The sequence below is a fragment of the Podarcis liolepis genome (genome assembly GCF_965112155.1).
Source record: "Podarcis liolepis genome assembly, chromosome: 2".
NCBI classification, from domain to species: Eukaryota; Metazoa; Chordata; class Lepidosauria; order Squamata; family Lacertidae; genus Podarcis; species Podarcis liolepis.
The window spans coordinates 127,992,842-128,020,810 of record NC_139555.1 but is presented as its reverse complement, the minus strand read 5'-3'; the positions used below and the strand labels follow the sequence as shown (position 1 = coordinate 128,020,810).

General features: G+C 46.3%; 3 protein-coding genes across 9 annotated transcripts in view; all 3 read left to right on the top strand.

The window, feature by feature from the left end:
- LOC310701885 (uncharacterized protein) overlaps positions 1-27,969 on the top strand; it is a 211,640-nt gene that overhangs the window by 6,951 nt on the left and 176,720 nt on the right. The gene's annotated exons all lie outside the window — the stretch shown is intronic.
- LOC310701084 (uncharacterized protein) lies at positions 169-27,969 on the top strand (the record flags this gene model as incomplete). Of its 7 annotated transcripts, none has more annotated exons than XM_083491300.1 (6): positions 169-284; positions 18,246-18,752; positions 18,880-18,961; positions 19,212-19,294; positions 22,694-22,820; positions 24,318-27,969. In XM_083491300.1, 5 exons carry the CDS (start codon positions 18,339-18,341, stop codon positions 26,843-26,845), a joined length of 3,234 nt encoding a protein of 1,077 aa, XP_083347426.1. In that variant the 3' UTR covers positions 26,846-27,969. The 7 variants fall into 7 exon arrangements, with proteins under 7 accessions (XP_083347426.1, XP_083347430.1, XP_083347429.1 ...); XM_083491299.1 differs by lacking the exon at positions 169-284 and adding an exon at positions 15,486-15,580; XM_083491301.1 differs by lacking the exon at positions 169-284 and adding an exon at positions 15,838-15,926.
- The window catches only part of LOC310701520 (uncharacterized protein), a 236,561-nt gene continuing 211,932 nt past the window's right edge, over positions 3,341-27,969 (top strand). Inside the window, exons 1-2 of the mRNA XM_083492525.1 lie at positions 3,341-3,864; positions 6,255-9,763. Coding sequence (XP_083348651.1) covers positions 6,272-7,915 — 1,644 coding nt within the window. The 5' untranslated portion in view covers positions 3,341-3,864; positions 6,255-6,271 and the 3' untranslated portion in view covers positions 7,916-9,763. The remainder of the gene's footprint in view (positions 3,865-6,254; positions 9,764-27,969) is intronic.

Sequence of the window (27,969 nt, the reverse complement as noted above, 5' to 3'; positions counted from 1 at the left end):
GGGGGGTCGGGGTGCAGGGGAGGGGGCGGGGGTGGTCAGATCCTGCAGGGGGGGAGGCCCAAATCGGGGGTGGAGTGGGGGCCAGGGCTCTGCCCCCTGGGGGAGGGAGGGGTCGGGGGGGGAGGCTGCAGATAAAGCCCCTTATGCTCAATAAGAGGTGGGGGGGCGTATTCCTCCTCTTTGCCAGGTCCCTCCAGCCTTGCTGCTTCTGTGTCTTTTCTTCTGGCAGATCCAGGAGACCAGGAGACAGCAGAAACGGCAACATTGTTAGCAGGGCAAATAGAGTAAGATCCATTATTCTTATTGGATTAACTTTCTAACATTGCTCAGCTTTTTTCTTTCCTTAATCAAAAGGAAGCCTATTGGCTCACAAGTTTTCTTCCTCAGTTGTCACTTTGGTCATTGATATGGATGTCAACCTTCAGAACGTATTTTGCATAGCAAAACTATACAACACTCTATAGCAAACTATATCCGGTCTAGGGTACCACCCACTAAGAGGGCCTCCATCTCTTCTCAATAAAGAGTTGAGGACGGGGTATTCCTCCTCTTCACGAGGTTTCATATAGATGTTGAACAACCCCTCATTGAAGGCTCCACAGTGCTGACAAGCATTCCCCAAGCAACACCCTCTGGGTAACCTCATCCCAGTAGGACCAGGACCAGCGCAAAGGGGGGCCACCCACCCCTAACTGGGACAGGCGCTCCAGGAAGATGCCACAGTCGATGCTATCAAAAGCCATTGAGGGATTGAGGATAATTAAGAGGGACATGTTCCCCCTGTCTCTCTCTTGACAGAGGTCACCATACAGGGTGACCTGTATATTTCAAGGAAATCAGTTTCCTCTAAGGGTGCCTTCGTCCGGTCCTTGACTACTCACTCCAGAACCTTCCTCAGGAAAGGGGGATTAGCAACTGGCCAGTAGTTAGTTCAATTTTCTGAGCATGAAGGCTTGTTCCATGAACGTTTTACTTTTCCTGGTGGTGTATCCATTTTACAACAGAGCAACACATTTGCTTTGTAGGATCTGCTGGCACCTCTGATTCGCCCAGACAGAACGTGGCAGAAGATTCCTTCTGATTCCTTCTGATCTCTTGGAGGCTTCCTGAGAGCACAGATGGATGAGCAAGACTCAGCTGGTCCTGAAGCGGGAAGAGACCCTGATATGCAAACTGGGAGCAGCGGGGGATTCTGGGAAAACTCCATGCAAAGGATCCTGGGTGAGGAGGACATTCTCTGCTCAGATGTGCAGAGCCAGCCGTTCAGGCAGTTCTGCTACCAGGAGGCTGAAGGACCCCGAGAGGTTTGCAGCCGGTTCTGCCAACTAGACCATCAGTGGCTGAAGCCAGAAAGGAACACGAAAGCTGAGATGCTGGACCTGGTGATCTTGGAGCAGTTCCTGGCTGTCCTTCCTATGGAGATGGAGCGTTGGGTGAGGGAATGCGGAGCGGAGACCAGTTCCCAGGCAGTGGCCCTGGCTGAAGGTTTCCTCCTGAGTCAGGAAGAGGAGAGGAAGCAGGTGAGAGAGACTTTCCTCTGGATACTCCCAAGGGGCTCTGAACATCTCAAAATTCTCTAATAATGAACCATCCTTTTTTGGAATGCACCCAAGGAATGAGATCTGATACCACTAAAGTTTTTATTCTCTAATCCCTCATTTTCTCTTTTGAATCCTTGTTGTTCTTTCAGGGAAAGGATCTGTTAGCAGAAATGGGCCCCGATTCCTTTGAGGCAGAGAGGACTCCGATGGACACCAGAGAGTGGCCGCTGGGTAAGGAAGAAGGACAGTTATCACTGTAATATTTAGTGGATTTTGAAGCTAATAACTGGGTTCTTTTCATGTTTTGACGGGATACGTATGAGACCAAGAGCCCAGAGGAGTGGAGACAGTATTTTGTACACAAATAAAATATGGGTTAAAGTGTTGAAATGCCCTTAGCAGGTGAGACTTTTTTCTGAGGCTCGTCTGTAGTTCGAGATGCACAGCTGAACCTCAGAGAGAACAATACACTCTGGGTTTCCCAGTTAACTTTGTCTCTCGCAGGTGAGAGAACGATGGCAGCAAGACCTCCTCCTCCGTCTTTTCATGGTGGCGAAGGGGAAGCAGCGGCTGTGGAACCAGATCAGGTAGGGGGAAGGAGACTTGTGGGGAAGGAGGGCAAGGGGTGGGGCAGCCAGGGGGCCTTTGAGCCGAACACACCTCTCCCCTTTTCTTGGCTTCTGTCAAAGTGGCTCTTCACAATTTCCATACATGTATTGAATTTTCTGGATGCAGCTGACAACCATAAAAAGGTGCCAGGATTCATCTAACTCAGCTGCATATTTTTGCGCCCCACCTATTTGCAGAAAGGTGAGTTGCTGTCGTTGGCCTCATTCTGTCTCGAGAGACAATGGAGTGCGCCTCTGGGGGTGAAGTCAAACTCTTGGAGAATCACAGCCTTCGCTGTGGCTGCAGAGACCAGTAAAGTGACCTCCTTGGGGCACAAGGCCTGGGCAGTGTGGGTGGAGGTCCTGGGCTGTAGGAGTTGCTGGAAGTAGGTGTACAAGGCTCCATCCAACCGCCTTAGGGACTCCATTCCAGATTTGTGTTGGCTTCACTCCGTAGCCTTTTCTTCTCCCAAAGCCTTTTCTTCTCCCACAAGGCAGAGGAGGTTTAGGATCGAAGTTTTCCTTCTCTTAGTTGGGCTCCCTTACCAAGTGGATGAACCCCATCTGCTCCTCTCTTTCCTCTGAAGAACGGGGAGCAACCACCAATTTGACTGTGGGACCTACTCTGCTCAATGTGCTGAAACTAGTCTTAGCATGGACGGGGGAGTCCCTGACTCATTGAGGGTTTAAGACCCATTGGTTCCCTTCACCTGGTTTAGCTGGTCAGTCAAAGCCGTTCCCAGGATTGTGGCCGCTGTCTCATGCTGACAGCTTCTAGGAGCCACAGGTGAGAGCGGAGTGCAGGATGGGGACCAAACATGGACAAACCATCCCAGAAGGAGCAGGATGTGTCCCCCACCAAGGGTACTATCACCCCACACACCCCACAAGGATGAATACTTATAATTTAAATACACAATAAAGGAGTTCCACTAAGATGTTAAAATAAGCATCCATATTTAACATGTGCGGAAAACAATCCCATTCAAACAGGATCACAACAGAGCAATCTTTATGTTGTCTAAGAGGAGGACATTTCCCTCTTTCTTTTAGGGTCCGGTGTGCTTTGAAGATGTCGCTGTTCGTTTCACATACCAGGAATGGGCGTTGCTGGATCCTGACCAGAAAGCTCTGCATAAGGAAGTCATGGAGGAGAATCGTGGGATCCTGGACTCTCTCCGTAAGGCTCCCTGTTGGATCATAATATCTGTTTTGAAATTCTATGTGTTGCTCTATGCGATGAACCGCCAATATTTTGATGCAGCTGAATGGAGGGGCATCAACTGTTTTCTCTGTGAATATTCTTCCTCCACTTATGCCTTTTTAAACAATGACCAAGCTGGTCTGAACTAACCAGGCCTTATTAAATGTAGGCTTCACAGTGTGGTATTCATATGCACAGAAGTTGCCCCAGGTCGTTTGACTCTTAAATGTTCTTTGATTCAGAATATTACAGCTTATATATATGATACATAATGAACATCTTACACTGATTTGCTTTACTTCGTTTCCCAATTTGCAGTTTAAATATCCCGAACCTTACCCCATATTTTTACAGTTTTACCATTAGTTATTAAAATTTCACCATCAACAGTTAAGATTTCTCATACCACCAATGAATTTTACATTGTGATGCATGGACATGTTCCTGAGGCAACCAGCCTCACTTCTGACTTCTCATCTGACAGACTCATTTCGTGTGGGATGAGATAACGGTATCTTCTGGCTCGGTTGTGGTTTGATTGCTTACTTTGAGATTTCTTCACCTTTGGAGCTCTGCAAAACTTGGCTGTATGTCCCTCCTTATTACAGCTGCAAGAGCGCAGCTGCCATTGGGGTTTAAACCACTGAGCCTCTTGGGCTTGCCAATCAGAAGGTCAGCAGTTCGAATCCCCACGACGGGGTGAGCTCCCGTTGCTCTGTCCCAGCTCCTGCCAACCTAGCAGTTCGAAAGCACACCAGTTCAAATAGATAAATAGGTACCACTGCAGCAGGAAGATAAATGGTGTTTCCGTGTGCTCTTGTTTCCATCACGGTGTCCTGTTGCACCAGAAGAGGTTTAGTCCTGCTGGCCACATGACCTGGACAAACGCCGGCTCCCTGGTCCTGAAAGCCAGATGAGTGCCGCAACCCCACAATCGCCTTTGACTGGACTTAACCGTCCAGGGGTCCTTTACGTTTGCCTTTATTACAGTTGTAGAAAATAATCTTCTTATGAATGCTCTTGTTACTTCTCTGAGAAACGAAGCTTGAGTTAGAGAATCTGATTGAAGAATTTTTCTTCTTTCATTGCATTCCTTTGTTAATTCAGAGTGTTAAATTTGGATTGCGGGGATTCAAACTGCCAACCTTCCGATCGGCAAGTCCTAGGCTCTGTGGTGCAGCCCACAGCGCCACCCACGTCTCCTATTCCACTGCAAAATTTCCTCTAACCATCCTAAAAAAAATCTTTCTTCTTTTTAATCTGCTTTAAAAAATTGTTTTTGAGAGAATAATTAAGAGAACGGTGGCATCAAGTGGTCAAAATATTAACATCAGCAGAGGCTTGACAACCATATGTCAGGAGTGCTCTGATGGTGCTTGGCAGGGGGTTGGACTCGATGGCCCTTGTGGTCTATTCCAACTCTATCATTCTATGATTCTGTGATCAGTGTCTGAGGGAGAACCCTTTTTCTGCAGTGTTTATATGCATGGAGGCTGCCCCAGGTTGTCTGACCCTTTAAAAAAATATAGGTCTTTTTCTCTCCTAGGAAAGACTGCGCAAGATTCTCTGTTTAGAGTTTAAGCAGAACACACTATATTACTTGATATACCAAGACACGTTTAAATGTGCTTATAACCAGTTTTATATATATATATTGATTTTGATTATTTATACATTGATTCCATTCGTTATTCAAGACATAATAAGCTACACACAAAGCCCCAAAATAATTCAACATCAGATAATTCTGCTACATTTAGTCTTAAGAGTGACTTACATGTGCTTCTATCTATATGAGACTTTATGGACTTATTCTGAGGCACATAGCAGCATAAAACAAGCAGCAGCTGCTCTCACAGAAAATCTCTCTCAGTCGACAGTTGAGAACAGACCTAACTGAAAAAAGGGCCTCCTGGAATCCCAGTCACCCTTTCCACAGGATTTTAGAGGCAACATTCACACACAGAGTTGTTAGGGAAGTTGAGGTAACTTCTGTCAGGTTTTAGGTTTCTGTTTTAGCCTCTGCCCATTTTTCAAAGAGAAGACCAGTGTTAGAGTTGGAGTAGATTTCATGATTGTGGCAAATCCATCCTAGAAAAGAGCCAGTCTTTTTTAACCTCTGGTTCCCATAAATATGTCCGCCTGTGCTGGGCCCGGAGGTACCCAGTGAAACGCAGTCCAGGACAGGTCCAGAATCCAAAGGTTCCGCTGTGAGTCAGTCCGACAGGGCCAAGGCAGGAAACCAGGCAAAGACAGGTACAGGATCTGACATACAGCAATGTTGCTCCCACAATCTGGGGTGGGGTCCGACAGCCTTTCATCTTTGTCAGGGTAGCGGCCGGTCCTGACCCCCTGGTGACTCACCTCCTTATCTCACCCGAGGGCGAGCACTCCTCCTGCGAGTACTCGGGTCTCTCCTTCTCTCAGACCTTAGCCTCTGCAGCTCAGGAGATGCCGGTGGGTTACTAGACCCAGTGGCCGCCTCAGCCTCCCCTGACCAAACTGGTAGTGGAGCAGCTGTAAGTGATGGCCCAGCTGAAGGCAACGAGGGAATCCCTGCATCTGGAACCAGGGCAGACTCAAGCCCCTGACCTGGCGCAGCTGGTGTTTGTTGCATAGGAACCTGTGCAGATTGGGACTCTTCAGGATCAGGCCCCAGACTTGGTTCAGATGCTGCCTGAGGCAAAGGATCTGGTGGAGACTGAGACTCCTCTGGCTCCAAGTCCGAGCCAGAGTCCCAGGCTATCACACTGTGAATGCTGTTCAACAAAGGTCATGACCTCTGTAGAAAGACCCCACATCTTCCATTCTTTCTCTTTCACAAGCATTCATTAGCATTGTCTAATAATTGGGGGCTACGTTTCTTCCTGAAGATCTAATTAGTTTCTCTCTTCGTTGTAGTTGGTGATGGATTGGAAATGAAGAATGGGGGAGACCACAACAGAATCCACACAGTGGAGAAGACATATCAAGATTGGAAGTGTGGAGAGAGCTTCAGTCCGCGCTCCCGTTCCCATCGAAGAAAGCACAGTGGGAAGAAAGGCTATCAGTGCTCAGAATGTGGGAAGATCTTCACTCGTAGTGCCACTCTCACTTCCCATCAAAGAATTCATACTGGAGAGAAACCTTATCACTGCTTGGAATGCGGGAAGAACTTTAATACAATACCAAACTTCCATCGACATAAAAGTATTCACCGTGAGGAGAAATCATATCAGTGCTTGGAATGTGGAAAGGGATTCAGGTGGAAGAGTAGTCTTGATTCCCATCAAATAATTCATACAGGTGAGAATCCCTATCAATGCTTGGAATGTGGGAAGAACTTTAACAGAAGCACAAGCTTCCATCGACATCAAAGAATTCATCGCGCGGAGAAACCCTTTAAATGCCAAGAGTGTGGAAAGAGCTTCAGTCAGAGTACGAAATTCGTTGCCCATCAAAGAACTCACAGTGGGGAGAAACCCTATAAGTGCTTGGAATGTGGGAAGAGTTTCAGTCAGAGGGTGAATCTCACATCCCACCAAATAATTCATACAGGGGAGAAACCTTTTCAATGCCTTGAGTGTGGAAAGAGCTTTAGTCGCAGCTCCCATCTCACTTCCCATCAAATGATTCATACAGGGGAGAAACCATATAAGTGCTTAGAATGCGGGCAGAGCTTCATCCAGAAGGCAAGGCTCACTTCCCATCAAATAATTCACAGTGGGGAGATACCATTTCGATGTCCAGAATGTGGAAAGAGCTTCACAAGGAAGGAAGGTCTCATGCTCCATCAAAGAATTCATACAGGGCAGAAACCATTTCAGTGCTTGGAATGTGGAAAGAGCTTCAGTCGGAACTCCTATCTCACTTACCATCAAAGAATTCATACAGGAGAGAAACCATTTAAATGTCAAGAATGTGGAAAGAGCTTCAATCATAAGGTAAGTCTCACATCCCATCAGAGAATTCATACAGGGGAGAAACCATATCAGTGCTTGGAATGCGGAAAGAGCTTCAGTCACAGAGCCAATCTCACATCCCATCAAAGAATTCATACAGGGGAGAAACCCTATGAGTGCTTGGAATGTGGGAAGAGCTTCGGTCAGAGGGTGCAGCTCACTTCCCATCAAATAATTCATACAGGAGAGAAACCGTATGAGTGCTTGGAATGTGGACAGAGTTTCAGCCAGAAGGCGAGTCTCACTTCCCATCAAAAAATTCATACTGGGGAGAAACCTTATCAGTGCTTGGAATGTGGGAAGAGCTTCAGGACGACCAACCATCTCACTTCCCATCAGGTGATTCATACAGGGGAGAGACCATATAAGTGCTTGGAATGTGGAAAGAGCTTCAGTCACAACCACAATCTCACTTCCCATCAAAGAATCCATACTGGGGAGAGACCTTACCAGTGCTTGGAATGTGGAAAGAGCTTCAGTTGGAAAGAAGGTCTCAATTCCCATCAAATAATTCACAGCGGGGAGATACCATTTCGATGCCAAGAATGTGGAAAGACTTTCAGAAGGAGGGCAGGTCTCATGGTCCATCAAAAAACTCATACACAGCATGAACCGTGTTAGAAATGGGGAAACAGCTTCCCTTCCAAGAGGAGTCTACCTTCCAATGAAGAAATCCATACAGAGTGAAAGCAGATCAGTGCTTGAAATGTAGGAAAGGCTTTAATAAAAGCACACACTTCCATCAACATAACATTAGTCACCGAGGGCAGAAACTATTTCAGTGCCAAGAATATGGAGGGAGTTTCAGTCAGAAGGAAAATCTCACACCCAATCAAAAAACTCACAGCAGCGAGAAGCCATCTCAGCACATGAAATGTGGAAAGAGATTGGTTAAGAGGGCCAGTGTCATCGCAATAGGTATATATAGGATTTAATTTGGGGAGACTTTGATTAGTATGTGGGCAAGCATTGGAAGAATGTTCTTGTCATTCAGCAACGCAGCAACGGAACTTGACCGGGGGGCATTTTTGTCAGTGTCTCACGTATATCCTCAAGCAGGTGACCTTTTCTTCTTGCTCAACTGAAGTGTGGAAGAAATAAGGAGTGTGTGTTGTGTTAGACTGGCACCCGGCACTCTTCCCTGTGCCTCTGAGCCTTTGGACTTCCCCCTGGCTCCAAGCAGAGTTTCGCAACAGCGGTATGTGCCCTGTGTGGGTGCAATAAATAACAGTCCGTACGCAAGCTTCTTCCTAATCTAAGAAGCTTTAATTTATGTACAGCATAGCAAAATAAATCCGGGAGAAAGAGCAAACATCCTCCCGTTTGTCAGCGGGAAACGAAAGTAACTCACACACAAAGAAACATTCCCGTATGTGAAGAAGCCACACCTCAGTAGGCAGGGATGATGCACAGAACTGTTTAACCCTGCAAGTTCTGATTTTCCTCACACACCCTCTCGTCCCACATACTGAGGGAAACTGTAAGTACAACCACTTACCCCCAAAACAACCCTTCACAGAACTCCCCATGACGCTGGAAGCTCAAGGGTTTAGTGAACCCATCTGCCAGGTTCTCCTGGCTTGGAAAGTACTTCAGCCGCACCAAGCCTGCCTGGACACTTTGACACACATTCTGGAGACGTATGTCCAAATGTTTGGTTCTGGACTTGACTCTGCCAACTTCAGACAGGGTTGGTTGTCTTCCCAAACAGTAATGGGCAAGCAACAATCCCCACAGATCTCTTGGACCAAACACCGGTAGAACTCCAATTCCCTACACAAATCAGACAACACACCAAACTCAGCTTCAGTAGAGGAAAGCGCAATAAGACTTTGCTTTTGGGACTTCCACCCAACTAGAGATTCCCCACACTTCACTACCATCCCAGACACCAATTTTCTGTCTCCAAGATTTGCCCAATCGCTGTCAGTCCAGCACGTGAGCCGTGCATCACCATCAGCTGACAACGTGAGGCAAAAATCTTTGGTATCCTGCAAATACCTTAGCACTCTCTTGATGCCAAGCCAGGCACTCACACTGGGCTTTGTAGCCACCCGGCTGAGCGGGTTCACAGCAAACGCTATGTCAGGTCTGCTCCACTGGGAGAGATACAAACAGACTCCCAGCGCTCTTTGAACAACCAGGGTTTTGGAACTCAGAACGATCCCCAAGCTGACTGTCCTTCACGTAGCTCATCTCCATGGGCGTTTTGACCCCTGCACAGTCAGACATCCTGAACTTCTCAAGCAACTGCTCAATCTTGCCTTTCTGACTGAGCAAAAAGCTTCTGTTCTCATACCTGTCTATCTGAGCTCCTAGGTAAACCTTTACTGGACCAAGGTTTTTGAGCTTAAAATGTTTCCCAAGCTCTTTGGCAAAACCTTGCACCTGTTTCCCTGTCTGTGACACATGTATGATGTCATCCACAAACACTAAGACCAGCTCCTGTGTCTCTCCTGACCCCTTCAGGTACAGGCAGCTGTCTGCAAGACTTCTCTGCTTTCCAAAGCACCATTCATACACATGTTCCAATTTCTGGCTGATTCTTTCAAGCCATAAATGTACTTGTGCAGTTTCCACACAACATCTGGCTCATTGCCCTCAAACCCTGGAGGAGGTAGTATGTACAGATCCTCCTTCAGGTCTGAGTTCAAATAAGCCACATCCACATCAAAGTGGTGCACTTGGTGCTCTCTTTGTGCAGCTAAACCAGAAAATCCAGATATTACAAGTTCCTTTTCTCTTTCACACGGAAACTCCACAAGAAATGGAAATGCTTAATAACTGTCAGTGATGATTTGTCTCTAATTAAGCATGTTAACTTTGCCATTTGAGCCAACCCCTATAGTTTCATCAGCCATTCCTGGGTCGGACTGTATCTTTGCATCTTTGTGTATATAGCAATTTTGCTGCTGTAATCCTATATTGAAGTAATCTTCCATAATCCTTTTCTAATTGTGTGTCCAAAAAGTGTCCTGGTTTCAACTGAATATTAACTTTTAAAATCTGCTGTATCGATGTATGTATTTGAATGCAATATATATTTTAGCCTTTTTACATGTCCATCCAGCATGATAAAATGTCCCTTTGTGTTCTTGGCATTCCCAGCAAACATTTGAAACATCTTTGTACATTCTGAAAAGTTTTCCAGGAGTTAAATACCAGCGACATCACTTTATGAAAAATCTCTTTGAGATCATAAGAAAATGTAAATTTTAACTCCTTAGTCCACATAGGTTCCCACTGTTCTTTCCGTATATTATAATCAGAGTTTGTGCCCCTTTCTTTAATCATGCATTCTTTCACCTGTTCTTCAGTCTCAAATTTCAGCAATGGTTTATACATTTCGCATCATTTTTGTACTGTGGAGTTTCAGAGTCTGTCCTTTCTTGCTTTATACCATATTTTTTTTATCCAGTTTAATCCTCGCTACTAACCACAAATGAGGGAACCAATCAAGATTGTAACTGTCCATTATGAATTGCTCCCTTGCTTTCCTGTGAAAATCCTGTGAACTCAGTTCCGGCACCTCTTTTTCTGGAAACATAGCACAGGTAATGCCAAAATACAAAATACAGGTAATGCCCCTAAGGTTGAGCTCCTCTCTTACCTCCCAAGTCCCACTCCACAAAATATAACCCATAACCTTTAATAAGAATTAAATACAGATGATTGTGTATGCAGTCCAGTGAACAGTTGCAAGGATATATTTTTGCAATGTCAACAGTCCCATCTGAAAGCAAGACCAGGATAGAGAACGGTCCTCAAAAGAACCACATGAAATCAATATTTCAGAATTTCTTGAAAGGATGTAGCATTGCTCCAGAGACAGAGGCCACGACACTGGGCTTTGCTGCTTTCAAAGAGGAGTCTGTCAGATCACGGTCTCGGTGCCTGGACTGGGACACACGGCTTCTAAAATGGAATTAAACAACCATCGCAGAAATCTTATCACACCCTTTAACCTGATTAGTTATAGGCAGCCCAGTGCTTTAGGTCAAGAAATCTGCAGCAGGGGGACCTGGAATGCCTGGAATGCCACTGAGACTGTACACACCCTACATTTGAAGCACACACACACACACACACAACAAAACACACCCATACTTGAATGTATTTTAAAGTTGTGTTTTTTAAAATGTTCCTTTTATGTGTCTTCGTTATGTTCCTTTGGTGCAACTTTTTCAGGTTCCCTTTATAGATGGAGTGTTGCTACTTCCGTATCAAAGCATAATATATTTTAAGGTGTAATGTTAAGAGTAGCATGCACCATTTGATCCACAGTGATCTGCACTGCTAAAGTATCATAAATGTCGTTTGTCTGGAGAATTCAAGGAGGCGGGGAAATCATTAACCTGCTTGCACGAGTTTAATGTTGTTTGGAGACCATAACTCCCAGGAATTTCATATTAGCTATGTGTTTGTGTGTGTTCAGCACACAGAATTGTAGGTGAGATTGAATAAAATGCGTCCCAGGAAATTAACTTTGACTTCTTATTCATTGTTTCGAATGTGAGTTCACTTACAGATGATAATAGACCCAGTGCCAGATTTATGTACAGTGGTACCTCAGGTTACATACGCTTCAGGTTACAGACTCCACTAACCCAGAAATAGTACCTCGGGTTAAGAACTTTGCTTCAGGATGAGAACAGAAATCATGCTCCAGTGGCACGGCAGCAGCAGGAGGCCCCATTAGCTAAAGTGGTGCTTCAGGTTAAGAACAGCTTCAGGTTAAGAACGGACCTCCGGAACAAATTAAGCACTTAACCTGAGGTACTACTGTATAGGCTAAGTAGGCTGAAGTCTAGGGCCTCTAAATCTAGGGGGGCCTCCCCAGCCCACCCGCTCCCCAGCAGGCAGTCTCTCCTCTCCACAAATTGCAAACCCAAGACAACTTGGGCCCAGCAACTCTGAGACTCCGGGCCAGCCAGTGTGGCCCAGTTGAAACTCTGGGGCACAACTTGAATTTTTTTGTGGGTTCACAGCCAAAGCCTGCAAGATCTTAGAGATATAAATCTGTGTGCTAGGTCATTTTCACGTCGGCAAAGCCCTTCAGAAATCAGGCCTGTTATTGAGTTCTTGTACAAGTTTGTACAGTTCAATTCTGGATTTTTGCAACCAATCTGTAACTAACTGTCTTATATGTTCAAATCTTTTCAATTTCAATTGTTGTTCTACTTCTATGACGTTGCTCACTTACCTTTTGCATTAATTTTTTTTAGGGATATTGCTTCCACTGGGGGAAGTCATCATGGTGTCTTCTGTTCTAATAGGTTTTTATATTTTTTACCCATACACCATAAATAGTTTTTCTTGCCAAATGGTTCAAAAATACTTTATGCCATTTGGTCTTTTCATACCATAAATATGCATGCCAACCAAATCTATTATCGTGACCCTCAAGGTCTAAAATATCTGTATTTCTTAAAAGTTATCAATTCCCTTAGCCAGCAGAGACAAGATGCCACATAATATAATTTCAAATCCAGCAGAGATTATCTTTTGATCCATAAAGTGAAACAGTTTAACTAAAAGGCAGACCGTGCTTGCAAGCGGAGACTGTCTGCACACAGACAGTTCCATGATTATTTCCAACCCTACAGCTCCGTGATTCTTTCCACAAGGGGGGAAAAAACCCACATTTTCAAAATATTATATTTTAATTATTTAATTATATTTTCACACACACTCACACATTTCACAGATTTTACATTCATTTTGACATTTGAAAACTTGACTTCCTACCCCCTCCTTCTGAGTAGAACAACATTGGAAAGGTGTAAATCCCTCCCTGGAGTTATTTTACATGAATTTCTAGAGGTTTTCACTACAAATGTGTCAAAAGTGATTTTGATTGCCTGTTCTCACGTCCCCTTATTCCCAGTGGTGCTTCTGATTACTTAAGCTGAGCTGAGTCTGGCTTGAGAGCTGCAGTACCTGTGTAGCTCTCCTCAGGGGGCGCTGTTCTGTAACTCCCATTGGATCAGTAGCTGTCAACATAAGGGGACTTTATTGGCTGCTAGTTTGACAGTGGTGCCCCGCAAGACGAATGCCTCGCAAGACAAAAAACTTGCTAGACGAAAGGTTTTTTCATTCGCGATTTGCCTCGCAAGACGAATTCCCCTATGGGCTTGCTTCGCAAGACGAAAACGTCTTGCGACTTTGTTAAACCGTTTAAACCGTGATTCGCAAGAAGAAAAATTCGTTAGACGGCAAAAATTGCGGAACGAATTAATTTCGTCTTGTGGGGCACCACTGTATACTCCTGTTGTTATTGCTGGAGGAGACTCTTGAGAGTCCCATGGACTGCAAGAAGATCAAACCTCTCCTTTCTGAAGGAAATCAGCCCTGAGTGCTCACTGGAAGGACAGACCCTGAAGCTGAGGCTCCAAGACTTTGGCCACCTGATGTGAAGAGAAGACTCCCTGGAAAAGACCCTGATGTTGGGAAAGATGGAGGGCGCAAGGAGAAGGGGACGACGGAGGACGAGATGGTGGGACAGTGTTCTCGAAGCTACCAGCATGAGTTTGACCAAACTGCGGGAGGCAGTGGAAGACAGGAGTGCCTGGGGTGCTCTGGTCCAGGGGGTCACAAAGAGGCGGACACGACTAAACAACAACAACAACAGGTATGACAGTTATTTGAATGGTGCCTGGTGATTGGCCAGGTGTTTTATGAATGGAAAGGTCGGCACAAGGGCTCTACCCTTATCTACGGGTGAGGTTTGGATAAGGAGAGAAAAAGGGACAGTATAGTCAAAGGGGGGTCCATGAGGTGCGGTTTAAGGCCCAGTATCCTGTTTAAGGAATGCCCATTTTTCCGGAGGCGCAAGGCTTTCCCGCGCTTCTCCTTTGAAAGTATCAGGACTCAATTCTCCATCCCTGGATTACTGCCCGTGATCCGTGATCGCCTCCTATTGTGAGGCTAAATTCACACCTTATGGAGAGGCAAGGAGTATGTGACCTCAGGCTTAAGGGATTATGGAGGGAGCCCTGAATACCCCTCTTCCAGAGGAGTTATTAACCATTGGAACCAAGGAAATCAGTCAAACCGCTGAAATTTGGTGATTATTTGTGAAGAGTCTACCTTTTCTATACTGTATTGGATATTACAAGAAAGAAGATTCCCCCTAAACATTAGGAAGAACTTCCTGACAGTAAGAGCTGTTTGACAGTGGAATTTGCTGCCAAGGATTGTGGTGGAGTCTCCTTCTTTGGAGGTCTTTAAGCAGAGGCTTGACAACCATATGTCAGGAGTGCTCTGATGGTGTTTCCTGCTTGGCAGGGGGTTGGACTCGATGGCCCTTGGGGTCTCTTCCAACTCTAGGATTCTATGATTCTATATGCAGAGGAAACAGAAAGATACATGTTGTTGTTGTTGAGTCGTTTAGTCGTGTCCGCCTCTTCGTGACCCCCTGGACCAGAGCACGCCAGGCCCTCCTGTCTTCCACTGCCTCACGCAGTTTGGTCCAACTCATGTTTGTAGCTTCGAGAACACTGTCCCACCATCTTGTCCTCTTTTGCCCCCTTCTCATGAGTTTAAAATTCTTATAACAGTTGCTATCGGATGGCCTCTCCGTCTCCTCTTTTCCAGGCTCAACGTCCCCAGCTCCTTCCTTTGGCTTCTTCTCCCCTCCCGGCTGTTCCTCCTCCTGCTTCTGGCCTGGGGTGGGGGGAGTTCAAGTGTCTCTCAAATGAAGCTTCTCCCCATCAGTGGAAACAGGACAATGCACGGTATCTCCTTATTGCTAGTGTTTTACAGGCTGCTTTTCTGAGCCTCTCTGCAGGTCTGGGGCTTTGTAAAAGGTGAAGCAGAGCTCCTTGTCCTGGCCTCAGTTCGAGGCTGGCGGGGGGGGGGGGACTCGGGATTTTTAGGGAGTCGTCTAACTGCCATGGGGGGCAGAGAGTGAGGGGGGAGGGGGTTTCTGCAGAGGTTGGGGGTCCCTCCGTCAGGGACCCTGGAGCTGAGATTCCTGCCTGGCAGGGGCTGGACTAGATGACCCTCAGGCTCCCTTCCAGACTCTCCTACGTGAGGGGTCCCCTGCTTCTTGGGGGGGGGTGTCTCCCAAATGAAGCATCTCTGGGGGGGGGGCGATGCACGTGTTTCCTTCCTTGGAGGAGGAGGAGGTTGCGCTCGGCTCGCCAAGGGTTAAAAGCAGCGGAGCTGGATTGCTAGAGAGGACCGGAAGTGGCGTCTTGGGGGGGCAGGTCCTCCCTGGCCAGGCCCCTCCCTCGCCGGCCCCACTTCTGCCCGCCGAGGGGCTGCTCGGTCTCCCTCTCTGGGGTGAGTCTCGCCGTGGGGAGAAGGGGGGGTCGGGGTGCAGGGGAGGGGGCGGGGGGGGGCTGGACAGATCCTGCAGGGGGGGAGGCCCAAATCGGGGGGGGGGGAGAGGGGCTAGGGCTCTGCCCCGCTCTCCTTGCTTGGCACCCGGGCGCCGCTTGTCCCCTTGGGGAGGGAGGGGGCGGGGGGTGCGGATAAAGCCCTGGGCTCTCCATAAAGGGTTGGGGGGGGCGTATTCCTCCTCTTTGCCAGGTCCCTCCAGCCTTGCTGCTTCTGTGTCTTTTCTTCTGGCAGATCCAGGAGACCAGGAGACAGCAGAAACTGCAAAGTTATTAGCAGGGCAAATAGAGTAAGATCGATTACAGTGGCACCTCGGGTTACAGACGCTTCAGGTTACAGACTCCGCTAACGCAGAAATAGTACCTCGGCTTAAGAACTTTGCTTCAGGATGAGAACAGAAATTGCGTGGCTGCAGCAGGAGGCCCCATTAGCTGAAGTGGTGCTTCAGGTTAAGAACAGTTTCAGGTTAAGAACGGACCTCCAGAACGAATTAAGTACGTAACTAGAGGTACCACTGTATTGGATTTACTTTCTAACATTGCTCAGGGAAGCCTATTAGGCTCACCTGTTTCCTCTGCGCCTAAATCGCCAGGTATCAGTTTGGTCATTTGTATTGATGTCAACCTCCGGGACGTATTTTGTATAACAAACTTGTATACTCTATCCCCCAAATGTGTTATCTTATTTCTATTGCTAGTGGCTCGTGTAAATAAAGTATCTACCTATCTCTCTTTTTTAAAAAAAACCCACAACAACCCTGCGAGGCTCGTCCAGCCCCCAGGGCTTCCCTCCCGCCAGAGTGAATTTGCCTTCAGCCGAGACCCCAAAGGGTCCCCCAAATCAGCCGCTCTGGCGTAGGCCAGGTGACGGGAGTGGGATGAGGGGGGGGGGAGTCCTGTGCTGGCAAGCAGAGCCTTCAGGCCACCCGGCTCCCAGTCTCTGGAAGGGGCTCCTAGCCCAGGGTTGGAGCATCTTCTGCACCACTCGCAGGGGGTCTCCCAGGGGGACTCACTCCAGGGTCACCCAGAGAGCTTGAAGACCGAGTGGGGATTTGAACCCTGATCTCCCTGGTCCTTGTCTGACACTCTAAAGTTTTTGATTTGAGTTTCCATTGAAATGAGGCTGCATTTTAATGTTTTAGTATTGTATTTTAATCTTGTTTTAAAGTTGTATTTCAATCAATTTGTTTTTATATCGGTTGTTAGCCATCCTGAGGCCAGTCTTGGCTGGGGAGGGTGGGGTATAAATAAAATTATTTTATTATTATTATTATTATTATTATTATTATTATTATTATTATTATTATTACCACTACACCTGGAGTACTTCTGCTTTGGGGCAGCTATAAGACAGGTAAATAAATACAATGGATGCTCGGGTTGTGAACGTGATCCGTGTGGGAGGCACGTTCGCAACCTGAAGCGCCGCGTCTGCACACACACAGCTCGCAATTCGGCTCTTCTGCGCATGCACAAAGCACAATTTAGTGCTTTGCACATGCGTGAGCACCGAAACCCGGAAGTAACCCATTCCGGTACTTCCAGGTTCAGCGCGGTGCGCAACCCAAAAACGTACAACCTGAAGCATCTGTAACCCAAGGTATGACTGTATGGGCATAGCAGCCAATTCCTATGCCATCAATGATGGGGAGCCACTGCTGAGAAGGCCCTCCAGGCATCACAAGGTGATCTCAGGGTCCAGGTACGTTCATATGGAAAGAGGCGGTCCTTGAGGCATTTTGGCCCTGAGCCGTCAAAACCAGCACTTTGAGCAAACTGGCTGCTGAATTCTGCACTGGCAGAAGTTTCCGAACCTTCCCCAGAGGCAGCCCTATGTACAATGCATTGCAGCAATCTAACCTTGAGGTTGCCAGAGCATAGACAACAGTAGTCAGGATGTCCGGATAGGGGCGCAGCTGGGCCACCAGCTGAAGCTGATGGAAGACACACCAGGCCACTGAGGCCAGCTGAGCCTCAAGGGATAGCAAAGGATCCAGGAGGACCCCCAAGCTATGAACCTGCTCCTTCAGAGGAAGGGTAACCCCAGCAAGAGCAGGCGACCTCCCAGCCATCTGGTCTAGGGAACCACTCACTCACATTGCCTCCGTCTTATCTGGATTGAGTTTCAGTTTGAGCTGGGTGTCATCAGACCTCCAGATAACCCCACCCAGAGGTTTCATGTAGATGTTGAACAGCATAGGGGATAGGATTGAGCCCTGAGGAACCCCACATTGAAGGCTCCATGGGGCTTCCCAAGTAATTCCCTCTGGGAACGTTCATCCCAGTAGAACCAGAACCACTGCAAAGGGGGGCCACCCACCCCTAACTGGGACAGGCGCTCCAGGAAGATGCCACGGTCGATGGTATCAAAAGCCACTGAGAGGTTGAGGAGAATTAACAGGGACATGTTTCCCCTGCCTCTCTCCTGACAGAGGTCACCATACAGGGTGACCAAAGCGATTTATGTGTCAAAACCAGGCCTAAAGCACAACTGAAATGGATCTTGAAAACTGGCCAGTTTTTTTTGAGCATGCAGTCTTTTTCAAGGAAGGTTTTACTTCTCCTGATGGTTTATAATTTTACAACAGAGCAACACATTTCTGTTGTAGGATCTGCTGGCACCTCTGATTCGCACAGACAGAACGTGGCAGAAGATTCCTTCTGATTCCTTCTGATCTCTTGGAGGCTTCCTGAGAGCAGAGATGGATGAGCAAGACTCAGTTGGTCCTGAAGTGGGAAGAGACCATGATATGCAAACTGGGAGCAGCGGGGGATTATGGGAAAACTCCATGCAAAGGTTCCTGGGTGAGGAGGACATTCCCCGCTCTGATGTACGGAGCCAGCCGTTCAGGAAGTTCTGCTACCAAGAGGCCGAAGGACCCCGAGAGGTTTGCAGCCAATTCTGCCAACTAGACCATCAGTGGCTGAAGCCAGAAAGACATACGAAAGCTGAGATGCTGGACCTGGTGATCTTGGAGCAGTTCCTGGCTGTCCTTCCCCTGGAGATGGAGAGCTGGGTGAGGGACTGTGGAGCGGAGACCAGTTCCCAGGCAGTGGCCTTGGCTGAAGGTTTCCTCCTGAGTCAGGCAGAGGAGAGGGAGCAGGCAGAGCAGCAGGTGAGAGAGACTTTCCTCTGGAAACTCCCAATGAGTTCCAAACAAGAGGGAGAGTATTCCAAAATGCCCTACTAATGGAAAGCATCCTAAAGTTTTTGCCTCTTCTGAATCTGTGTTGTTCTTTCAGGGAGAGGATCTGTTAGCAGAAATGGGTCCCGATTCCTCTGCAGCAGAAAGGACTCCGTTGGGCACCGGAGAGAGGCCAATGGGTAAGGAGGAAGGAGTTTTTACTCTGTCTTATTTAGTGGATTTTGAAACTAATAATTTGGGGGGGGGGTCATGTTTTGGAGGGACAGAGGAGCAGGGATTTTCAAATAAAATATGAAATGAATAGAAATGTCAAAATGCCCTTAGCAGGTGAGACTTTTTTCTGAGGCTCGTCTGTCGTTCGAGATGCACAGCTGAACCTCAGAGAGAACAATACACTCTGGGTTTCCCAGTTAACTTTGTCTCTCGCAGGTGAGAGAACGATGGCAGCAAGACCTCCTCCTCCGTCTTTTCATGGTGGCGAAGGGGAAGCAGCGGCTGTGGAACCAGATCAGGTAGGGGGAAGGAGACTTGTGGGGAAGGAGGCCAAGGGGTGGGGCAGTCAGGTGTTGTTGTTGTTTAGTCGTTTAGTCGTGTCCGACTCTTCGTGACCCCATGGACCAGAGCACGCCAGGCACTCCTGTCTTCCACTGACTCCTGCAGTTTGGTCAGACTCATGTTAGTAGCTTCGAGAACACTGTCCAACCATCTCGTCCTCTGTCTTCCCCTTCTCCTTGTGCCCTCCATCTTTCCCAACATCAGGGTCTTTTCCAGGGAGTCTTCTCTTCTCATGAGGTGGCCAAAGTCTTGGAGCCTCAGCTTCAGGATCTGTCCTTCCAGTGAGCACTCAGGGCTGATTTCCTTCAGAATGGAGAGGTTTGATCTTCTTGCAGTCCATGGGACTCTCAAGTGTCTCCTCCAGCACCATAATTCAAAAGCATCAATTCTTCGGCGATCAGCCTTCTTGATGGTCCAGCTCTCACTTCCATACATCACTACTGGGAAAACCATGGCTTTTACTATACGGACCTTTGTTGGTAAGGTGACTCTGTGCCTAAACAAATCTCTCTCTTCCTCTTGGCTTCCGTCATGGTTTTCCCATCATCCCTGAGCTCTTGCCTTGCTAGCTAAGGGTGATGGGAGTTGTAGGCCAAAAATATCTGGGGACCCAAAGTTGAGAAAGGCCGTAATCTAAGCAGTTGACCAAGCATAAAAAGTGACCAGGATTCACCCAACGAGTCTCATCAGCTGCACAGTGTGGTGTTTCACCATTTGCAGAAAGGTAAATTGCTGTTGTTGGCCTCCATCTGACTCAAGAGTCTGCTGTGGCTGCAGAGACTAGTAACTTGACCTCCTTGGGGCGCAAGCCTGAGCAGTGTGGATGGAGGTCCTGGGCTGTCCAGACGGCAAAAGCCCACTCTTGGGCTCTCTGACGTGGTCCAAAGGAAAGCAGAGCAAGAAGTTTGGCATCAGCGGAGCTGTAGGAGTTGCTGGAAGTAGGTGTACAAGAATCCAACTGCCTTAGGGACTACACTCCAGATTTGTGTTGGCTTCACTCCGTAGCCTTTTCTTCTTCCAAAGATATCCCACAAGGCAGAGGAGGTTTAGGATCAAAGTTTTCCTTCCCTCAGTTGGGTTCCCTTCCCAGGTGGATAATAATAATAATAATAATAATAATAATAATAATAATAATAATAATAATAATAATAATTTATTTATACTCCGCACTTCCCGGCTGCCCATCTGGTGATATCCACGTGTACAGTCATCTCTTGTGTTGTTGGAAAAGCATGTTTGTGATGACCAGCTTGTTCTCTTGGCAGAACTCTATTAGCCTTTGCCCTGCTTTGTTTTGAACTCCAAGGCCAAACTTGCCAGTTGTTCCTTTTATCCCTTGATTCCCTACTTTAGCATTCCAATCCCCTATAATGAGAAGAACATCCTTCTTTGGTGTCATTTCTATAAGGTGTTGTAAGTCTTCATAGAATTGGTCAATTTCAGTTTCTTCAGCACCAGTGGTTGGTACATAAACTTGGATTACTGTGATGTTAAAAGGTCTGCCTTGGATTCATATCGAGATCATTCTATCATTTTTGAGATTGCATCCCAGTACAGCTTTTGCCACTCTTTTGTTGACTATGAGGGCCACTCCATTTGTTTGACGGGATTCTTGCCCACAGTAGTACATATGGTGGTCATCCGAACTGAATTCGCCCATTCCCATCCATTTTAGTTCACTGATGCCCAGGATGTCAATATTTATTCTTGCCATCTCATTTTTGACCACGTCCAACTTACCCAGGTTCATGGTTCTTACATTCCAGGTTCCTATGCAATCTTTTTCTTTACAGCATTGGACTTTCCTTTCGCTTCCAGGCATATCCGCAACTGAGCGTCTTTTTGGCTTTGCCCCAGCCGCTTCATCAGCTCTGGATCTACTTGTACTTGTCCTCCGCTCTTCCTCAGTAGCATGTTGGACGCCTTCTGACCTGAGGGGCTCATCTTCCAGCATCATAACTTTTATATACTTGTTGACTTTGTCCATGGAGTTTTCTTGGCAGGGATACTGGAGTGGCTTGGCGGTTCCTCCTCCAGGTGGATCACATTTGGTCAAAACTCTCCACTATGACCTGTCCATCTTGGGTGGCCCAGCACGACATAGCTCATAACTTCTCTGAGTTATTCAAGCCCCTTCGCCACGGCAAGGCAGTGATCCATGAAGGGGTCACCAGGGCTAGCTGGCTAAATTAGTCCTATTTGGGCCAGCAAGTTGGGGAGAATTAGTTGTGGGATCCCAGAGTGGGTAATCTTAATAAAAAGGGGAAGGGAGGAAAGGAAGGGGAATAAAAGATCAGGCTAAGTTCAAATTGAAAGCCAGGTGGAATAGCTCTGTCTTACAGGCCCTGCGGAAGGAGATTAAATCCTGCAGGGCCCTGGTCTCCTGGGACAGAGCATTCCACCAGGTCGGAGCCATCACTGAGGAGGCCGTGGCCCTGGTGAAGGATAATTTGACTTCCTTAGGGCCCAGGACTCTAAACTGTGATTATTCATGGACCTTAAGGTCCTCTGCAGGGCAGACCAGGAGAGGCGGTCCCGTAAATACGAGGGCCCTAAGCCACAAAGGGCTTTAAAGGTCAAGACCAGCACCTTAAACCTGACCCGATACTCTACCGGGAGCCAGTGCAACTGGTAAAGCACTGGGTGAATATGCTCCCATGGAAGAACCTCGTGAGGAGCCTCGCTGCAGCATTCTGCACCCGCTGCAGTTTGTGGGACAGTTTCAAGGGCAGCCCTGTGTAGAGTGAATTACAGTAGTCAAGCCTGGAGGTGACCACCGCGTGAATCACTGTGGCCAGGTCGGGGCGGTAAAGGTAAGGGACCAACTGCTTAATGCGGTGAAGGTGGAAAAATGTCGCCCCATCTGCTCCTCTCTTCCTCCTACAAACACATGCAGCAACCACCATCTTGACTTTGGGACCCACTCTTGGTCTCATCCGCTCAGTCTCTTGAAGCCTATCTTCACATGCAAGACACATTACTAACTTACTGAGGGTTGACTCTTCTCACCTGGTTTAGCCATCCAGTCAAAGCCGTTCCCAGATTGTGGCCGCTGTCTCATGCGGACAGCTTCTAGGAGCCACAGGTGAGAGCGGAGTGCAGGATGAGGATCAAAGGTGGACAAACTACCCCAGAAGGAGCAGGATGTGTCCCCCACCAAGGGTACTGTCACCCCACAAGGATGAATACCCATCATTAAAATACACAATAAAAGAATTCCACTGAGATGTTAAAATAAGCATCTATGTTTAACATGTGCACAAAACAATCCCATTCAAACATGATCACAACAAAGCAATGTGGAGTAGATCATCTTTATGTTGTCTAAGAGGAGAACATGTCCCTCATTCTTTCAGGGTCCGGTGAGCTTTGAAGATGTCGCTGTTCGTTTCACAGACGAGGAATGGGCATTGCTGGATCCTGACCAGAGAGCTCTGCATACAGAGGTCATGGACGAGAATCGTGGGATCCTGCACTCTCTCCGTAAGGCTCCCTGTTGGATCATAATATCTGTTGTGAAATTCCATGTGTTGCTCTATGCGACGAATTGCCAATATTTTGATGCAGTTCAACAAGCATCTGGGATTCTAACATCCCCACCTTGAACCCTGAATGGAGGGATTTACTCTGTTTGTGAATATTCTTCCTCCAGTTATCATCATCATCATCATTCCATGTCTATGTTGCGTTTCCACAGTTAAAACAAAGCTCAAGGCGGCTTACAATATGAAGATTTACAAAATTACAAATATATCAAAGTAATCATCGAAATAAATAAAACACATGAAAAACTATGAAACTGAACAATTTAAACATAAAAATAAAACAGCAAAAACTCCCAACAAAATTCCCCAGTCCTTGCCGAGCAGCAGCCACAGCAGCAGTTTTTATGAGGCCAGGAAGTTATGGCTTTTAAAACAGTGACCAGGGGGTCTGAACCAACCAGGTCTACTTAAATGCAGACTGTGGAGTTATATGGGAAGTTGAGGTAACTTCTGTCACCTTATGAGGTTTTGTTTTTGCTTCTGCCCATTTTTGAAAGAGAAGACCGATGTTAGAGTTGGAGTGGATTTCATGATTGTAGCAAACTAAATCCGTCCTAGAAAAGAGCCAGACTTTTTGAACCTCTGGTTTCCATAAATACCGTATTTTTCGCTCCATAAGACACACTTTTTTCTTCCTAAAAAGTAAGGGGAAATGTCTGTGCGTCTTCTGGAGCGAATGCGTGGTCCCTGGAGCCGAATTGCCCAGGGGAGAAAAGCAGATCATGCTTTTTTTTTTTTAAAAGAGGGAAGTGGGTGTTGAAACAAAGCCGCTGATCGGCAAGCAATCAGGAGCGAGATAAGGGATGCTAGCAATAAAGAAGGCTGCCTGGGAGGGGGGAGGTAATAGCCCATGGATCCTCAGGATTTTTGCATTGGGTCACCCCAAATTCACCATCAGATCACATAGCATTTCCATGGCTACAGCCTGCACCAAAAAAATCACGCACCCACTGTTGCGTGGGGCTGCAATGGCACAAAAACATGGTTACAAAGCATGGATCCACATGGATTCTCAGGATTTTTGCATTGGGCTACTCCAAACTCACCATCAAATCACATGTCTGTGGCCAAAACACGAACCACAAAAATCATACATCCACTGTTTCATTCCGAATATTTTTTTTCTTGTATTCCTCCTCTAAAAACTAGGTGCGTCTTATGGTCAGGTGCGTCTTATGACGCAAAAACGTATGTCCAAGAATGCTGTTCAATAAAGGACATGACCTCTGTAGAAAGACCTCACGTCTTCCGTTCTTCCTGTTTCACAAAAGTTCATTGTTGCTGTTGTTTAGTAGTTTAGTAGTGTCTGACTCTTCGATTCAACTAAATGACTAAACAACAACAATGAACTTTTGTGAAACAGGAAGAACATTGTTTAATAATTGGGGACTCCGTTTCTTCCTGAGGATCTAATTAGATTCTCTCATCATTGTAGGTGGTGATGGATTGGAAATGGAGAATGGAGACCACAACAGAATCCACACAGTGGAGAAGCCATATCAAGATTGGGAGTGTGGAGAGAGCTCCAGTCAGAGCTCCTGTTCCCATCGAAGAACTCACAGTGGGAAGAAAGGCTATCAGTGCTCAGAATGTGGGAAGAGCTTCAGTCACAGCGCCACTCTCACTTCTCATCAAAGAATTCATACAGGAGAGAAACCCTATACGTGCTTGGAATGTGGGAAGAGCTTCCGTCAGAGGACCAACCTAAAGACCCATCAAAGAATTCATACAGGAGAGAAACCATATCAGTGCTTGGAATGTGGAAAGAGCTTTAATACAAGCACAAATTTTCATCGACATCAAAGTATTCATCTTGGGGAGAAACCATTTAAATGCCAAGAGTGTGGAAGGAGCTTCAGTCGGAGTGCCCATCTCATGGGCCATCAAATTATTCATACAGGGAAGAAACCGTATCAATGTCTGGAATGTGGAAAGAGTTTCAGTCACAGCGCCACTCTCTCTTCCCATCAAAGAATTCATACAGGAGAGAAACCCTATAAGTGCTTAGAATGTGGAAAGCGCTTTAATACAAGCACAAACGTTCATCGACATCAAAGTATTCATCGTGGGGAGAAACCATTTAAATGCCAAGAGTGTGGAAAGAGCTTCAGTCAAAGTACGAAATTCACGGCCCATCAAAGAACTCACAGTGGGGAGAAACCCTATTGTTGCTTAGAATGTGGTAAGAGTTTCAGTGTAAGAACCTATCTCACTTCCCATCAAAGAATTCATACAGGGGAGAAACCCTATCAGTGCTTGGAATGTGGAAAGAGCTTCAGTCACAGGGCCCACCTCACAGTCCACCAAATAATTCATACAGGGGATAAACCATATCAGTGTTTAGAATGCAGAAAGAGCTTCAGTCAGAGGGCCCATCTCACAGCCCACCAAATAATTCACACAGGGGAGAAGCCCTATCAATGCTTGGAATGTGGAAAGAACTTTAGTCGGAAGGAGAGTCTCACTTCCCATCGAAGAATTCACACAGGGGAGAAACCGTATCAGTGCTTGGAATGCGGAAAGAAATTCCATCAGAAGGAAACTCTCAATTCCCATCAAAAAATTCATACAAAGGAGAAACCTTATCAGTGCTTTGAATGTGGAAAGAGCTTCAAGTTCAAGAGGAGTCTCACATCTCATCAGAGAATTCATACGGGGGAGAAACCGTATCAGTGCTTGGAATGTGGACAGAGCTTCAGTCAGAGGACAATTCTCACTTCCCATCAGAGAATTCATACGGGGGAGAAACCGTATCAGTGCTTGGAATGTGGACAGAGCTTCAGCCAGAAGGTAAGTCTCACTTCACATCAACTAATTCACAGTGGAGAGAAACCATTTCGATGCCCAGAGTGTGGAAAGAGCTTCACGCAGAGGACAGGTCTTATGCTCCATCAAAGAATTCATACAGGGCAAAAAACATTTCAATGCTTGGAATGTGGAAAGAGGTTCCGTCGGAACTCCCATCTCACTTCCCATCAAATAATTCATACAGGAGAGAAACCATTTAAATGTGAAGAATGCGGAAAGAGCTTCAGTCATAAGGTCAGTCTCACTTACCATCGGAGAGTTCATACAGGGGAGAAACCCTACCAGTGTTTGGAATGTGGAAAGAGCTTCAATCAGAGAGCTGGTCTCACTTCCCATCAAAAAATTCATACAGGGGAGAAACCACATCAGTGCTTGGAATGTGGGAAGAGCTTCAGTCACAGGGCCAATCTCACTTCTCATCAAATGATTCATACAGGGGAGAAACCATATCAGTGCTCAGAGTGTGGAAAGAGCTTCCGTCAGGGGGCAAAGCTCACTTCTCATCAAATAATTCATACAGGAGAAAAACCATATGAGTGCTTGGAATGTGGACAGAGTTTCAGCCAGAAGGGAAGTCTCACTTACCATCAGAAAATTCATACAGGGGAGAAACCATATCAATGCTCGGAATGTGCAAAGAGTTTTAATAAAATCACAAACCTTCGTCAACATCAGAGAATTCACAGTGGGGAGAGACCCTATCAGTGCTCCGAATGTGGAAAGAGCTTCAGTCAGAGCTCCCATCTCACTTCCCATCAGATGATTCATACAGGGGAGAAACCCTATCAGTGCTCGGAATGTGGGAAAAGCTTCATTCAGAGCACCCAACTCACTTCCCATCAAAGAATTCATACAGGGGAGAAACCATATCAGTGCCTGGAATGTGGAAAAAGCTTCAGTTGGAAAGAAGGTCTCACTTCCCATCAAATAATTCACAGTGGGGAGATACCATTTCAATGCCAAGAGTGTGGAAAGAGCTTCACAAGGAGGGCAGGTCTCACTTTGCATGAAAGAATTCATACAGGGCAGAAACCCTATCAGTGCTTGGAATGTGGAAAGAGCTTCAGTCGGAAGGATAGTCTCAATTTACATGCAAAAACTCACACGGGGAGGAAACATTTTAATGCTAGAAATGTGGAAACAGCTTCACCTTGAACTGGAATCTAGCTCCCCACCAAACAATCCATACAAAGCATATCAGGGCTTAAAATGTAGGGAAGACTAATAAAGATCCATACTTCCATCAACAGCACAGTGGGTAATTTGGGGAGAAAGTATTTCATTGCCAAGAACGTGGAAAGAGTTTAAGTCAGAGGAAAAATCTCACACCCAATCAAAAGACTCACGGCAGGGCAAAGCTATATTAGTGCATGGAATGTGGAAAGAGCTTTAGTAAAGGCGCCGGTGTCACATCCCATCAAACAATTTACAGTGAATAGAAACATAGTAATGGGTGTGTATTATTTTAAGGGAGACTTTGATTTTTACAGGGGCAACAATTGGAACAATGCTCTTCTCATTCAGCAACCCAGCACCAGATCTTGACTAGGGGCACATTTTTGTCAGTGTCTCGCATATATTCCCCAAGTAGGTGACCCTGTTCTGCTTCCTCCCCAGTGATAACAGAGACTTAAGTCCAACCCCACCCATTCTGGGTGGCAGGGTCTCCAGCCAAGGCCTTGCGACCCGTTTCATATGAGGTCTTGTGTCCCACATATTGTTGGTTCTAACCTTGTGAAGTTTTGCTCTTCTCCAGATTTGAAAACCACTTTCTCCAATTAAACGTGATGGCAGTCTCGCTGCTGTAATCATTTACTGAAGTAATCTTCCATAATCCTTTTGTAATAGTGTGTCCAGAAAGAGTTCTGCCTTCAACTGAACTTTGTTTGTTTGTTTGTTTGTTGTTGTTTGTATATAAAATTTGCTTTTATTTTTTATCTATGTCATTTAAATTGTGATTCATATTAATGCTGTATTCTTAGTTTTAGATTTTATTATTTATGTGGAAATTGTTTTCCGTTTGGTTGTGTACTTTTTGAGGTGTTTTATTTATTGTTTATGACTTTTGTTAGGTTGGTAATTATCTAAATCTTGTCATGTTTTAAGCCACCTTGAGCATTGTTTTAACTATGGAAAGGCGGCATACAAATAAAAAATGAAGATGATGATGAGTATTAACTTTAAAAACCTGCTGTATCGATGTATGTATTTGAATCTATTTTTTAGCCTTTTTACATGTCCACCCAGCATGATAAAAATGTCCCTTTGTGTTCTTGGCA